The sequence below is a fragment of the Pelodiscus sinensis genome, chromosome 1 (genome assembly GCF_049634645.1).
Source record: "Pelodiscus sinensis isolate JC-2024 chromosome 1, ASM4963464v1, whole genome shotgun sequence".
Lineage (NCBI taxonomy): Eukaryota > Metazoa > Chordata > Testudines > Trionychidae > Pelodiscus > Pelodiscus sinensis.
In genome coordinates, this window is record NC_134711.1 from 248,383,828 (window position 1) to 248,395,993 (window position 12,166).

General features: G+C 35.0%; 1 protein-coding gene across 2 annotated transcripts in view; it reads right to left on the reverse strand.

The window, feature by feature from the left end:
- Nucleotides 1–12,166, reverse strand: part of CLYBL (citramalyl-CoA lyase) — a 270,792-nt gene that overhangs the window by 15,043 nt on the left and 243,583 nt on the right. For both annotated transcript variants that reach the window (XM_075918756.1, XM_075918755.1), the window contains exon 7: nt 7,312–7,436. In XM_075918756.1, coding sequence (XP_075774871.1) covers nt 7,312–7,436 — 125 coding nt within the window. The remainder of the gene's footprint in view (nt 1–7,311; nt 7,437–12,166) is intronic.

Below are 12,166 nucleotides of genomic sequence, written 5' to 3' on the forward strand. Positions count from 1 at the left end.
AATTGGAGAGGGTCCAGAGAAGAGCAACAAGAATGATTAAAGGTCTAGAGAACATGACCTATGAGGGAAGGCTGAAGGAATTGGGCTTGTTTAGTTTAGAAAAGAGAAGATTGAGGGGGGACATGATAGCCATTTTCAGATATCTAAAAGGGTGTCATAAGGAGGAGGGAGAAAACTTGTTCATCTTGGCCTCTGGGGATAGAACAAGAAGCAATGGGCTTAAACAGCAGCAAAGGAGGTTTAGGTTGGACATTAGGAAAAAGTTCCTAACTGTCAGGGTAGTCAAACACTTGAATCCCAGGGAGGTTGTGGAATCTCCATCTCTGGAGATATTTAAGAGTACCGTATATTCCGGCGTACAAGACGACCTCTGAAGTTAAAAAACATCCCCCAAAAATCGGGGGTCATCTTGTACGCCGGATGCCCCGCCGCCGGAGCCCCTCCGCGGCTTTGAAAGCCTCGGGGGAAGCCGTCGGCGGGGCAGCCCATGCGCGCCTGGGATGCCCCCCGCCGGCTTCCCCCGAGGCTTTCAAAGCCGCGGAGGAGCTCCGGCGGAGGGGGGGGGGCAGCCCAGGCGCTCCTGGCGGCTTTGCTCCCGGTGCCTCTGGTCTGCTGGGGACCATCTCCAGCAGACCAGGGACACCGGGAGCAAAGGAGGCGGAGGGGCGCTGGGGTATAAGATGAAACCCTATCTTTTAATTAAAAAGATAGGGGGTCATCTTATACGCCCAGTCGCCCTATACGCCGGAAAATATGGTAAGTTAGATAAATGTCTATCAGGGATGGTCTAGACAGTATTTGGTCCTGCCAAGAGGGCAGGGGGCTGGACTCGATGACCTCTCAAGGTCCCTTCCAGTCCTAGTATTCTATGATTCTATGAATCTGTTATTGAAATGAGTAATTATGCAAGATCCTTTCAGTGGAGGGCTGACTGTGAACACTCTAAAGCAGACTTAATGGAGCGGTGCTGAACTGGAAATAGCAGCTAACCAATGCAAATCTCTTGTACTTCTGATGGGAAGGAAAGAAAGTGATGTGTAAGCAGACATCAAGTTTAGGAAATATTCTGATCCATTGCTAGCTAAAACATTCCAGTTTTATCTTCTAAGTCTTATGATTCACTCACTTCCAAATCCTAAAATAAAAATAAGGTCTGATATCTCCTTTTCTGAAGCTACAAGGAAGATGGAATAAATCCATCAAAACCTGTTTGTCTGGGTCTGGGAACATGTTTTCAATGCACCAAACTGTTACGCAGTTTACAGAAAAAAGTCTTCTGATCTGGGAGAAAGGAAGGGGAGATGACTGTTCTGGGAAGGGGAAAAAGTAGGAGGATATTAAGAGGACCCCACAAGACTATGGAAAAAGACCCAGGAATTCAAAAAGATAACATTCCACTTTCAGTAAGTACAAATCCTTAGGCAAAGTTCACGGAGGGAAAAAGTTGACTGTTTGAAACCTCTGCTCCTATGCTTAGGAGCTCAGGAGAATGGTTTGGGTTTACTTCCAGGTATAGGTTTTTCCAAAATCTAGAACATATGTTTATGCTTGTCAGGGAACCTCCTTACAACAAACAGATGACTTTTTCCTGCAGAAGAGGATTTAGGCTGATTTTCAAAGAAGTCAACACTGGAAGATTACATTTGTACCTGACAGGTCAGGCAGAGTTGAACTCCTGTTTTCTTCCAAAAACCTTTTTTCAAAGAGAGAAGTTATCAGGACAAGCTAGGACATGGTCCACTCCCCCTTTTTTATTGGTGCGTCTCTACAGCTTAGTAAATCACTAAGGACTAGCTGAGGATGTGTATGTGGACGTCTGAGATGGCCCTGGCTATAACAGGATGAAGTTTACTGTTCCTCTCTTCCCAGGAGAGTATTTACAAATGAAATCCCTCCTCCCTACTCAAATCTATCCAGGATTCTTAGGCAGTTTCTTTTTTTAATTCCTGTCAGGGTAGGCAGGAACTAGCAGCCATTAAATAACTAACCGGATGCGTAAGATATACAGAATACAAAGATGCTAGAAAGAGTGAGGCACTCAGTTAGAACCTTGCAGAAGATAGACTACCTTTTCTTACCCAAAGGATCCTTTAAACTGGCATTAGGTATGTCTACAATGTAATTAAAACACCTGCGACTAGCCCGTGCCAGCTGACTTGCGCTAAGAGGCTATTTAACTGCAGTTTAGATGTATGGGCCTAGGCTGCAGTTTGTATTAACCTCCTTGTGCCCCAGGGCATCAGTGGAAAAAGGATCAAAATCCACAAAGGGCCTGGTTGGGTGGGAGGGAGCAAACAAATCATGAGTACAAGCTCGTGACACTCCCATGAGCTTCTGCAGGCTTGAACTACAAAGCAGGTGAAGAACCTTTCTGCCTCATGCCTATGCCCACTGGCACAACTGTGCTCAGAATGGGAAGTATCAGCTGGGAGTCAGCATATGCAGGAATAACAAGCTAATGTGTCCATCTGATTTCAGTGCCTACAATACAGAGGTTCATGATTTCCCCCACATAGTCTTTTCTGTAGGAGGAAATCCACCCGCTGTACTATCGCACACTTCTTTGATCTCTTTTCTGAATAAACATGTCTGCATAAGACATGCTAGTTTATGGACTAGATTTTATGAGAAAAAAATCAACATCCGTGAGCAATGCAGTTAATCTGACCCGACCTCCAGTGTAGATAGTACTAGGTTAATGGGAGACCTCACTACCACCTCTTGGGGAGATGGAATAGTCCTTCCCATCAGGTTAGGTAGTGCTATATTGTTTTAAGACAAGCGTAAAATGAAGGAAGAGCTTGGGGACGAGTGCCTCACAACTAGACACACACACATACAATTGGCACAGGTGCGAAGCAGCCCTCTTCCTGAACAACAGCTACGTGGGAGCCAAATTCTGTAGACAGAATCTTTACTGTATGCTGGATCCACCCCCGCTGCAGTCAGGGGAAAGACATTCACTGACCTCAAGGGTAGTTGGATCATTCCCAAATATAAGTCCTAGCATGCAGATACAGTAGCTTGGTTCAGACTTTTCTAAACAAAGACTGTTATGACAGGGCCATTGTAAGCAATTCCCTTGCAGACCAGATACTGTGTAAATAAAAGGATTCCAGGAAGGACCATAAAAGCTACTGCATAGTTTGCCTAATCACTTGAGTTCACATATCATTCAGATGCCAAAGGCCTGCTAAGAGTATTATACATACATGGTGTGCGCTCTCTTTCTCACTCTTTCAGTTTGGCCCTTTGGTGTCGAAAGCACTCAAAGTTATAGCTTTGAATTGTGAATTATTAATCTTAATTTTAAATTACACATAATTTACATATGACTTTTGAGGTAACGTTAAGTTTTTTTTTCCTGATTGACCAATCAGGTTCCTTTAAACTATTTATGACTTATTATTTATGTAATAGCTTAACTGGACTTTTATCCTTTTTCACTCCTTTTGTCATTTTTGCTTTCGTATCAGATACAACTCAGACAGCTGCTAAAAACCCTTACTGAAATTATATTGCATCTAATGTAATATTTTCAATTCCAATTGCACAAGAATACACAGTCTGAATATATTTTAAAATCATATGCTATTTGTATTATAAATAAACAACAAAAGCTTCTATGGTTTTTAAAGTATATTGGATCAAATTTATGAGTCATCTAATAGTGGAGTAAGATGCATTTTGTCTGAGAAAATGAGGACAAATGATAAAGTGTAATGTAGTTATATTAAAAGAAGAGCTGTTTTTTTCTCACATCCTATTAAATAGGTTTTCCAGCTACCTTCAGCCTACTTTTTTGGAGTGTGAGTTATTCATTTTATATGCCAGCTGGTTCAGTTTCTGCCCTCATTTAATTTAGATTTGTATCACTGTACAGTGCAGTGCAACTACTCCAGATTTAAACCAGAGTGAGAACAGCATTTGGCCTACTGAATGCCACTGAAGTGCAAGATATACAATCTTGCTTCTTGAATCCAATCTATAACTAATATCTATTTTATGCCATTTTTAGACTTTCATGGGGGTTGCACTTGAATTTAGTCTTAAGAATCATACATCATATCAATTTTACAATGCACTTCTCACTGAAAAATTACTGAAGCTGTATTATAACAATATTTTGCTTTCCTATAGCTCTTTTCATCTGCAAATCTCAAAGCTCTTTACAAAGAATGCTAATTTAGCTCAACAATGTACAAACAATAAATACAAACAATATACAAGATGGTGGTCAGTTTTTGGATCCGTGCTGTATACATTGTGTTTATCATTGGGAGCTAGGCATAGGCAACAAAAAAAGGGAATGATAAACACAATGTGTACAGCTACTATTAAAAAGTTAAAGTTGATTTGAGTGCAAACAGGACCATTCCCATAATTGTTATTCCTAATAAATTGGGGTAGCAGATTTTTTTTTTCTCCTAGGGGACTACAAGAGTGTCTAAAATATCCTAGAGTCCACCTGATATACTAATTCTTGCTAACCTCTGTTCTCACATGGAGGGACCACTATGTCAAAGCATTTTTGTTTCCAAGATAGAGTAGTCTGATTTTAGCTTTTCTCAAATAAAAATTACTATGACTATTGTATCTGTCAAACTGTGATAAATTATGAGAGCTGATTATTGTATTTTAATGCAAACTACTGTTGACTAAGGGCATCAAACTTTGAAACCAATTAACAACAAACTGTGATCCTAGAGGTTGAAGACCAATAATTTATCTGAGAGCAAGCTATCCACTCAAATCCCTTGCATTTATTTTTTCCAGGCTTTCAGTCTTGATTAATAACATAAAAAAACATGCAAGACTGAACAGTATGAACCAAAGCTATATTTTTGGACCTACTGACATGCAAGTTCTAATTTAATAAAAGAAAAAGGAAAAGCAGGAGCGGTGTTTCACTATCTGCACATTAGGATTTCTAAAAGCAATATATGGAATATTTCTTACAAGATGGGATGGGAAGAATTATTATTGTAATTTTAACATCTCTCTAGGACACGCAGCATGAGATCCCTCCTGTGAGACACCTCTGCTTTGGAAAAATTAAGTAATCAGATTGTTCAGGCTTTTCTTGGCGACACATTTGTAATATAGCAATAAAAACTCAGTTAAGAAGTTTGCAGGAAACACAGTACACAGCAATTTATTCACCATTTTTTTGTTATGAAAACCTAGTAGTATTTAAATGTAAAGAATTCCAGCTAGGCTACAAAATAACATGTCTACCCATGTTTTTTGATAGCTCTTAGATGCAAAATATAAAAAAATATATAAACTGTTTAGTAAAGAAGCAAATCTATATTTGCCAAAGAGTTATATAAGCTTCTAACCTAGTTAAAAAGCGCTTGTTATTGTTACAATAAAACTTTCATAAAGCACTGATCTAATCAAGAAACCAGCATTTTGTAGGCAAACTACCATTAAAAGTACACTTTAAAAACAAATTAGAATAGTAACGTTTTCATAATTCAGGCGCTTTAAGTGCCTTTATTGTAAGGTTTTTTTTGTTATTTTATGCTACTAATTTTGTAAATTACAGGTGTACTCTTTTGATAGGGTTTTGACACTAAATTAATATGGGCTCATGATGTAGAAGCTGCAAACATAAATATTCTGCTGAGTCTGTCATTTGAATATTTATTATTTATTTGCTTATTGTTTCCCTGGAAAACATCACCACTGGCATTGCATATGACCAGCACAATGCATTTGTAAGAGACATAGTGTGTATATATAAAAAAATTTAAAAATCATGCATAAAAAAATCTCTCTTTACATTACTTACAGTAAGCATAGACATAAGCACAAAGAAATATAATATAATGAAACAATTATGAAGACTGGCACCCAAATACCATAATGTCAGTAATATCTCTATGTCATAGATAGTGAAGGGCAGACCAATAACAGTTACCTTGTAATAGCTTTATTCTTAAATGTAGGCATAAATAAATCACAAATCTGCTATCACCTTTCTAGAATTTATAATATGCAATCTTTATTGCATTAGAAATGAGTACAAAAGGGGAATATATAACTTCCAATGTATTTCCATATATCATAAAGGAATTTTCTGGGAACATTTATACTCCACCAGTAAAAAGTGTATATCTGTAGAGATTCTTGTATATTCAACTTTACTACAGAAGATGTTTTGCTTATTATTATAATATTATTTAAGTGCAAAGTAAAGTAATAAAGATTTTTTTGCACTTACATTTTGCACAAATATACAACAAGCAGTTCAGTTTGTGTTCAATTAACTATTTTGGACATCAAAACTCCCCTGGCTTTTTTCACAGTTCTTGGGTTTGGCTGTAACTTAGACAAACGTACTTAACTGCAACTTTTTTCTTTCAAAAAGAGGCAAACTGGATTATAGCAAATAACCTTTAAGATAATTAACTGACAATGCTGCAACTAGCATAAAATCTTCCTTCAGGCGACCCCTAATTTAAGTATTACTGGCACAAAGTGGAGACAGATTGTGCATCACCACCGCAATATTTACATAGCAGAAACCCACAGAGCAGGAAACGTGAGACTCAATGATGCACTAAATTAGGAACAATCATATTCTAGTGTTAATTTGCTTTCCACTCTATCCAAATCTCAAGTCCAAAAATTGCTACAAATACACAGAAAATGTTCCCACTTTTAATTATTAAGAGCCACGTTTAGCGAACAGTTATGCACATAAGTAACTTTATTCACATGTGTAAGCAGTTGCAGAATCAGACCCCTATAACTAAAGAGATTTTAAAGTTTTTTTTAAATAAAGAATTTCAAAACTATTTATTTCTTCCCACAAGTAAATACCAAGCCAAGCAGGATGTATTTTTACTTTCAAGCTACCTGTCCTTTAATTGCAAATTATTTTTATCTGACAATAACATCATGATTTCTATGAAATGATTTTAAGAAATTCCCTAAGCAGCAAATAATTTTATTTAAAGGATAAAAGTTAAGACATGCAGGGGAAGACAGAAAATATATCTGTAAATGTATTTGAGGTCCATATTTATTATAAATATTCTAGCTGTATGCTATCATGGCATACATTTTGCTAATAAAACCATATGTTACTGTATGTTTTTAAAATAAAAACAAACACTCCCCACTACATGCTTCAAATTTTCTCAAATTTAAATAGCCCTGTAGCACTTTACAGACTAACAAAAAGGTGCCACAGGACTACTCATTTTTAAAGTTGCAAACTAACACAGCTACCCCTCTGAGACTCAAATTTAAATATTATTCTGATTGGTATTCTATATGTGGTATTAACAAAATATTTACCTTTCCTAATTGTTGATGGTCTTCAAAAGCAGAAATCAATTCTTGTGCCCACTTTATTTTTTCAGGGCTTGGAGAGAACTGTTCCTGGACAACAGCAATTTGGTTAGGGTGAATCACCTGCTTACCTACAAAGAAGATTAATAACACTGGAATCATGAATCAGCAAGCAGATGTTCAGCAAAATGTTCCAACCACTTGAGGCTCTTAAATGCCTCACAAACTTTATGTTAAATAACTACTTATTTGACTAGATTTCTATTATTATTAAACTGAACAACAACCCTTAGCTAAATACTGTATGAACAAATATATCTATAGCAGAAGTTATATTCGTTACAAATCAAAAATACATTTTCCCCTCATCCATTTCAATCCATATATCTTCCTTTTGTCATTACAGGTGTAAGGGCTGGGCAAATATTGTCAATAACAATTTAAGTATAACATATCTTTGTAGCTATACAAAAATAGCATCAGAAACCCACAATTACTGTTTTTTTGAAAAATTAAACAACCTGAAAATAATATTTAAACAACAAAAAAAAGCATATTTCATTGATAGCTTTTTTAATTCTACAAAAGTATTAATCCCTACATTACAATAAATTGTTTAGCAATAAAAAATATTCAGAATCCCCATTCCCATAATGATTCGTTAGCGGTTGCTGTTGTATAATAATACTTTTCTTTTTATTATATTAATTAACTTAAAAGGTACATAGAGGCTTAGATAGGCATCTTTTTATCCTTTTTTGTATATGTGTGTGTGTACAAAAAATTAAATGTTGTCTCATAATTTTAGTAAAGATTTTCACTTTTGATTACTGAGTGAGGTATTCAATTTTAACCTATACTATATATGCTTATACAATGCCTATATTGTTTGTTTTACATTTTTAAAATAGTATTTTACATTCTTAATTTTTTTAAAAGGAATTTTCACATGGGGTGTGATTTTGCATTTTTTTTATTTCAATTAATTTTGAAATGTTAATTATAAATAAATGGTATTGTAATATCCCTCTTTACTTAAATGTCCATGGAGGAGATATTAATTTTCCTTTATATCGAATAAAATAGCTACAAATTAGAGGCCTGATCCTGCAAACCCTTATTCAAATTAATAGTCCTTCTTCTAGAAGTGGTCCCATATTACTCATATTCCCAGAACCACTCAAGATTGGAATCTCTCACGTGAGTAAAGGCTGCTCAGTCAGCCTACCTGTGTGAATTAAGACTATTCATGGCCCCAACCCTGTGTCAGAATCTGCTAGTGCAGACCCCTGCACCATCTGGTACCTTACTGATCCAATGGGACTCTGTATGAGTGCAGAGGTCCATGCTAGTGGATCTCAGTGGAAGATCAGGGCACATGTAAGTAAAGGTTTGTGGTACTGGGCTCTAACTTGTGGTTTTTTTTAAGTAGAAAAGTATTTTTAAAAATTCCCATTTAAACTAAAAGCTGGCTACATTGTATATAAATAAATTATTTCATATAATAATTAATATATATTACTATGGAAATGAATCATACACTTTTAATTAATTTAGCAACTAGAAAAAATTATTAGCAAACATATGCAACAGAATCATAAAATTTAGTGGTACATAAAAATAAATTTGTGAGCCAGTTTAGTCCACCACATTTTTATAAACAAGTTAGAATTGTTCAGATTATCACATTTCTTAGAAGAATTTGCCACAGAACTCAATTTTATTTTATTTCCTGTTACACAAGTCTTTATTTGTAATCCTAATGGCTATCCATTAGGAGATTCTGATACTCCAATCTACTATAGAAAAAATAATTTAAAATAGTTTAAAACTTTTAAGTATTTTTAAGAACTGTTTTGTTGAAAAGAATGCAAAAACCAGAACACTTCTTTTGCTAAAGTATTTACTTGTGTAGTTAGAGTAAAATTATTATTATATTATTTTATTATTGTTATTGGTTTTAATTTGCTTTATTTTTAATAGTTAAACTGGTAATTTTGAAATTGAAGGTTCTGTACATAATTCATAGTAAAGTCTACAAAGCTTAATTTCCAGGAAAAATATTTTAATTATGTACGTAACATTATAACGAAGACTTTTGATACAATACAAATAAAAATACCTGTATACATTATTTTAAAAAGGCAACTGCATTTCTTTATTAAAATTAGTTTTTAAAAATGTATTAATAGTAAAAATCCACTATTTGTGCCAGTGTGCCATTGGCAAACAGATTATAGAAAATATAATGTAACATTTGATTTATGGCCTGAGTTGCCTTTTGTCACATCTTATGTATCCAAACAACTGTATAATAGAGTTTAATGCCATGCAGGAATAAAGCAAATATTTTAAACTGAACTGTTGTTATTGACAAGTTACTGAGAGGGTGCAAAATTGGAAGACATTAAAATTTATGACCATGAAATCCTTTTTACAGTACCACTTGATATATCGTGCTTTAAATCAATACCTGTCAAGTCTTTAGGTAACTATATGATGGTGTCATTTTTGTCTTCTACAAAAGACTGCAAAAAGAGAGGAAAACCTATAGTGTTTCATATTTATATCTAGCTTCTCAGCATGTAGCACTGGAGTAGTTATAATGAGTAAGTCAGCTGTTAAAGCTTTATTCTAAGGTTTACTTATTTTTTGATATAAAGATTCCTAAAACTGATGACCATTTATATAGACAACACATTGATTTAAAGTCCATATTTTATGGCACTATAAAACATATGCTGCTGTAAAAGTAATCCTGTATTTTAAAAATTTACAGTGGTTAAATGATGATTGAAAACATCCAGTACATGCATGCACATTTATTGCAGAAACAATAGGCTGATTACAATGCCTAATTTAAAGGAAAATTAGAAGAAAATTTAGCTCTTATAGTGGTGATGCTCATATAAGCATTTAAATAAATAGAAATATCATTTTATATTGAGTAACTATATATTTCTGGAAAAACAACAAGGAGTCTGGTGGCACTTTAAAGACTAAAATAATTATTAGGGTATTAAAGCATAAGCTTTTGTGAGCTTCAGCTTACTTCCACAGATGCTGAAGATGTTTCTGAGATGTGTACACTATTTAAACTTCAAGAAACATATTTTGATTACTTAAAGGATTAACATTTATTGCAAGCCTATGTAAGTACTTTGTTGAAGTATTCTGGAGTTGCATTAATTTAGGAAGAGTGAATTTGGCCCTCAGAGTATCTATTTTCTGTGTATCCTGCTGATTAATTATTAACCATTTCTTTAGCTGCTTGAACTCTTTACCCCATTTTAGTCACACCTGTTGTTTTCAGTGGCATTAGTTGTGAATAAAACTAGCAGGACTTGACCCAAAAGATTTTAAAATACATGAGAAATAAGTAATCAGATCTTGTATTAACATAAGAACATCAAGATATTATTATCATGCTACTAGACAGCTGTATGAAATAAGGGGGTCTTTAAGCAAAAGCAATCCACAGCTTTCTGCCCAGTGGAAGTTCATGGTTTATGACTTCACATCTGACTGGACTGTTTATCAGATTATATGATGAGACATTGCATTTTCAAGATTTCCTGGTTCTAGCCATGGAGAGACATATGTAAAAACAAAGGCTATGAGTTCAAGTTAATGAGTTTTGCCTCTTCTGCAGATCTTTAAGTCTAATTTAGGAAGGCCAAAGACCCTCCATTATCAGTTAGGAATTAACTTCCTTTGGCACCCTAAATTGTCAAATATCCACTTTTTACTAACATCATATCTGAATCTTTCAACTTCGTATTTTTAAATAATTTGTAGCTCCACTGTTACTTCTCCAAAACCCCACCATACTGATATCAGATGACTTCCTATACACGTTCTGTCAGATCCCAAATATCAGAAGGTTAGTGAAGACCAAAATTTTCTAATTTATGCACCTAAATAAAATGGCCTAATTTTCAAAGCTACTTAGCACCCACAACTCAAATGGACTTTAACAAGAGCTGCAGATGCTCAATACCTTTACAAATTAGGTTGTTTTATTTATTCCTAAATAAATTAGAAAATGTTGGCCTAGGTGTCTTAACCATCAGCGGATGGTGAAATCAAAGAGCTTTGTCATATTCCTATTGACTTCAGCAGGAATAGGATTGGGCCTTTAAAGTCCACAGGGACATTAATATGTTCCATCACATTGGTACAGTAACAATTTTGCCTCTGAATCAAGATTCAGATTTTGCAAGTACAAAAGTTCAACAGAGAACAGGCAGAGTCTGTGATGAAGAGAGTCCAGAGTTACTATTAATTTAATGAGAGACAGGGTGGGTGAAATAATATTTTTATTATACCAACTTCTCTTGCTGAGAGAGACAAGCTTTTGAGTTTACACAAAGCTCTTGTTCAGGCATCCTGTGTTGTTTTTAATAGCAAAGTGTGAACCATTCAGACTAACTTTAATTTTCATTTGATAGTTTTGTTCAGATAATGAAAGTGCTTTGAAGTATCATGTGCCATTACTTTTACTTTGAAAAGTGTCATCTCTTGTTATATCATTACTTCAGGATATATTCTTTCAATAATGAATAGCTAATAAATATGCAACTGTCTTGAGTCTAATCTGAATTATAATTTTTGAAAGAAATAATTTAAAGTGTTAGTACTAATTTCTTAGAATTTTATAATGTATAGGAAATGGTACATTTCTATTGCAAAAGCACCGTCTTTTGGTTCTTGCAATGTGTCATTGGTGATAGTGAGTGATGTGAAATACCAATTACCATCAGTGTTACAGGACTCTGTTGCAAAGGAGCCTGTTGGCCTTGCAGTCTGCCAGTACCTGTAGGTGTCACCAGGTGCATAAGCGCTTACTGGGAGGGGAGCC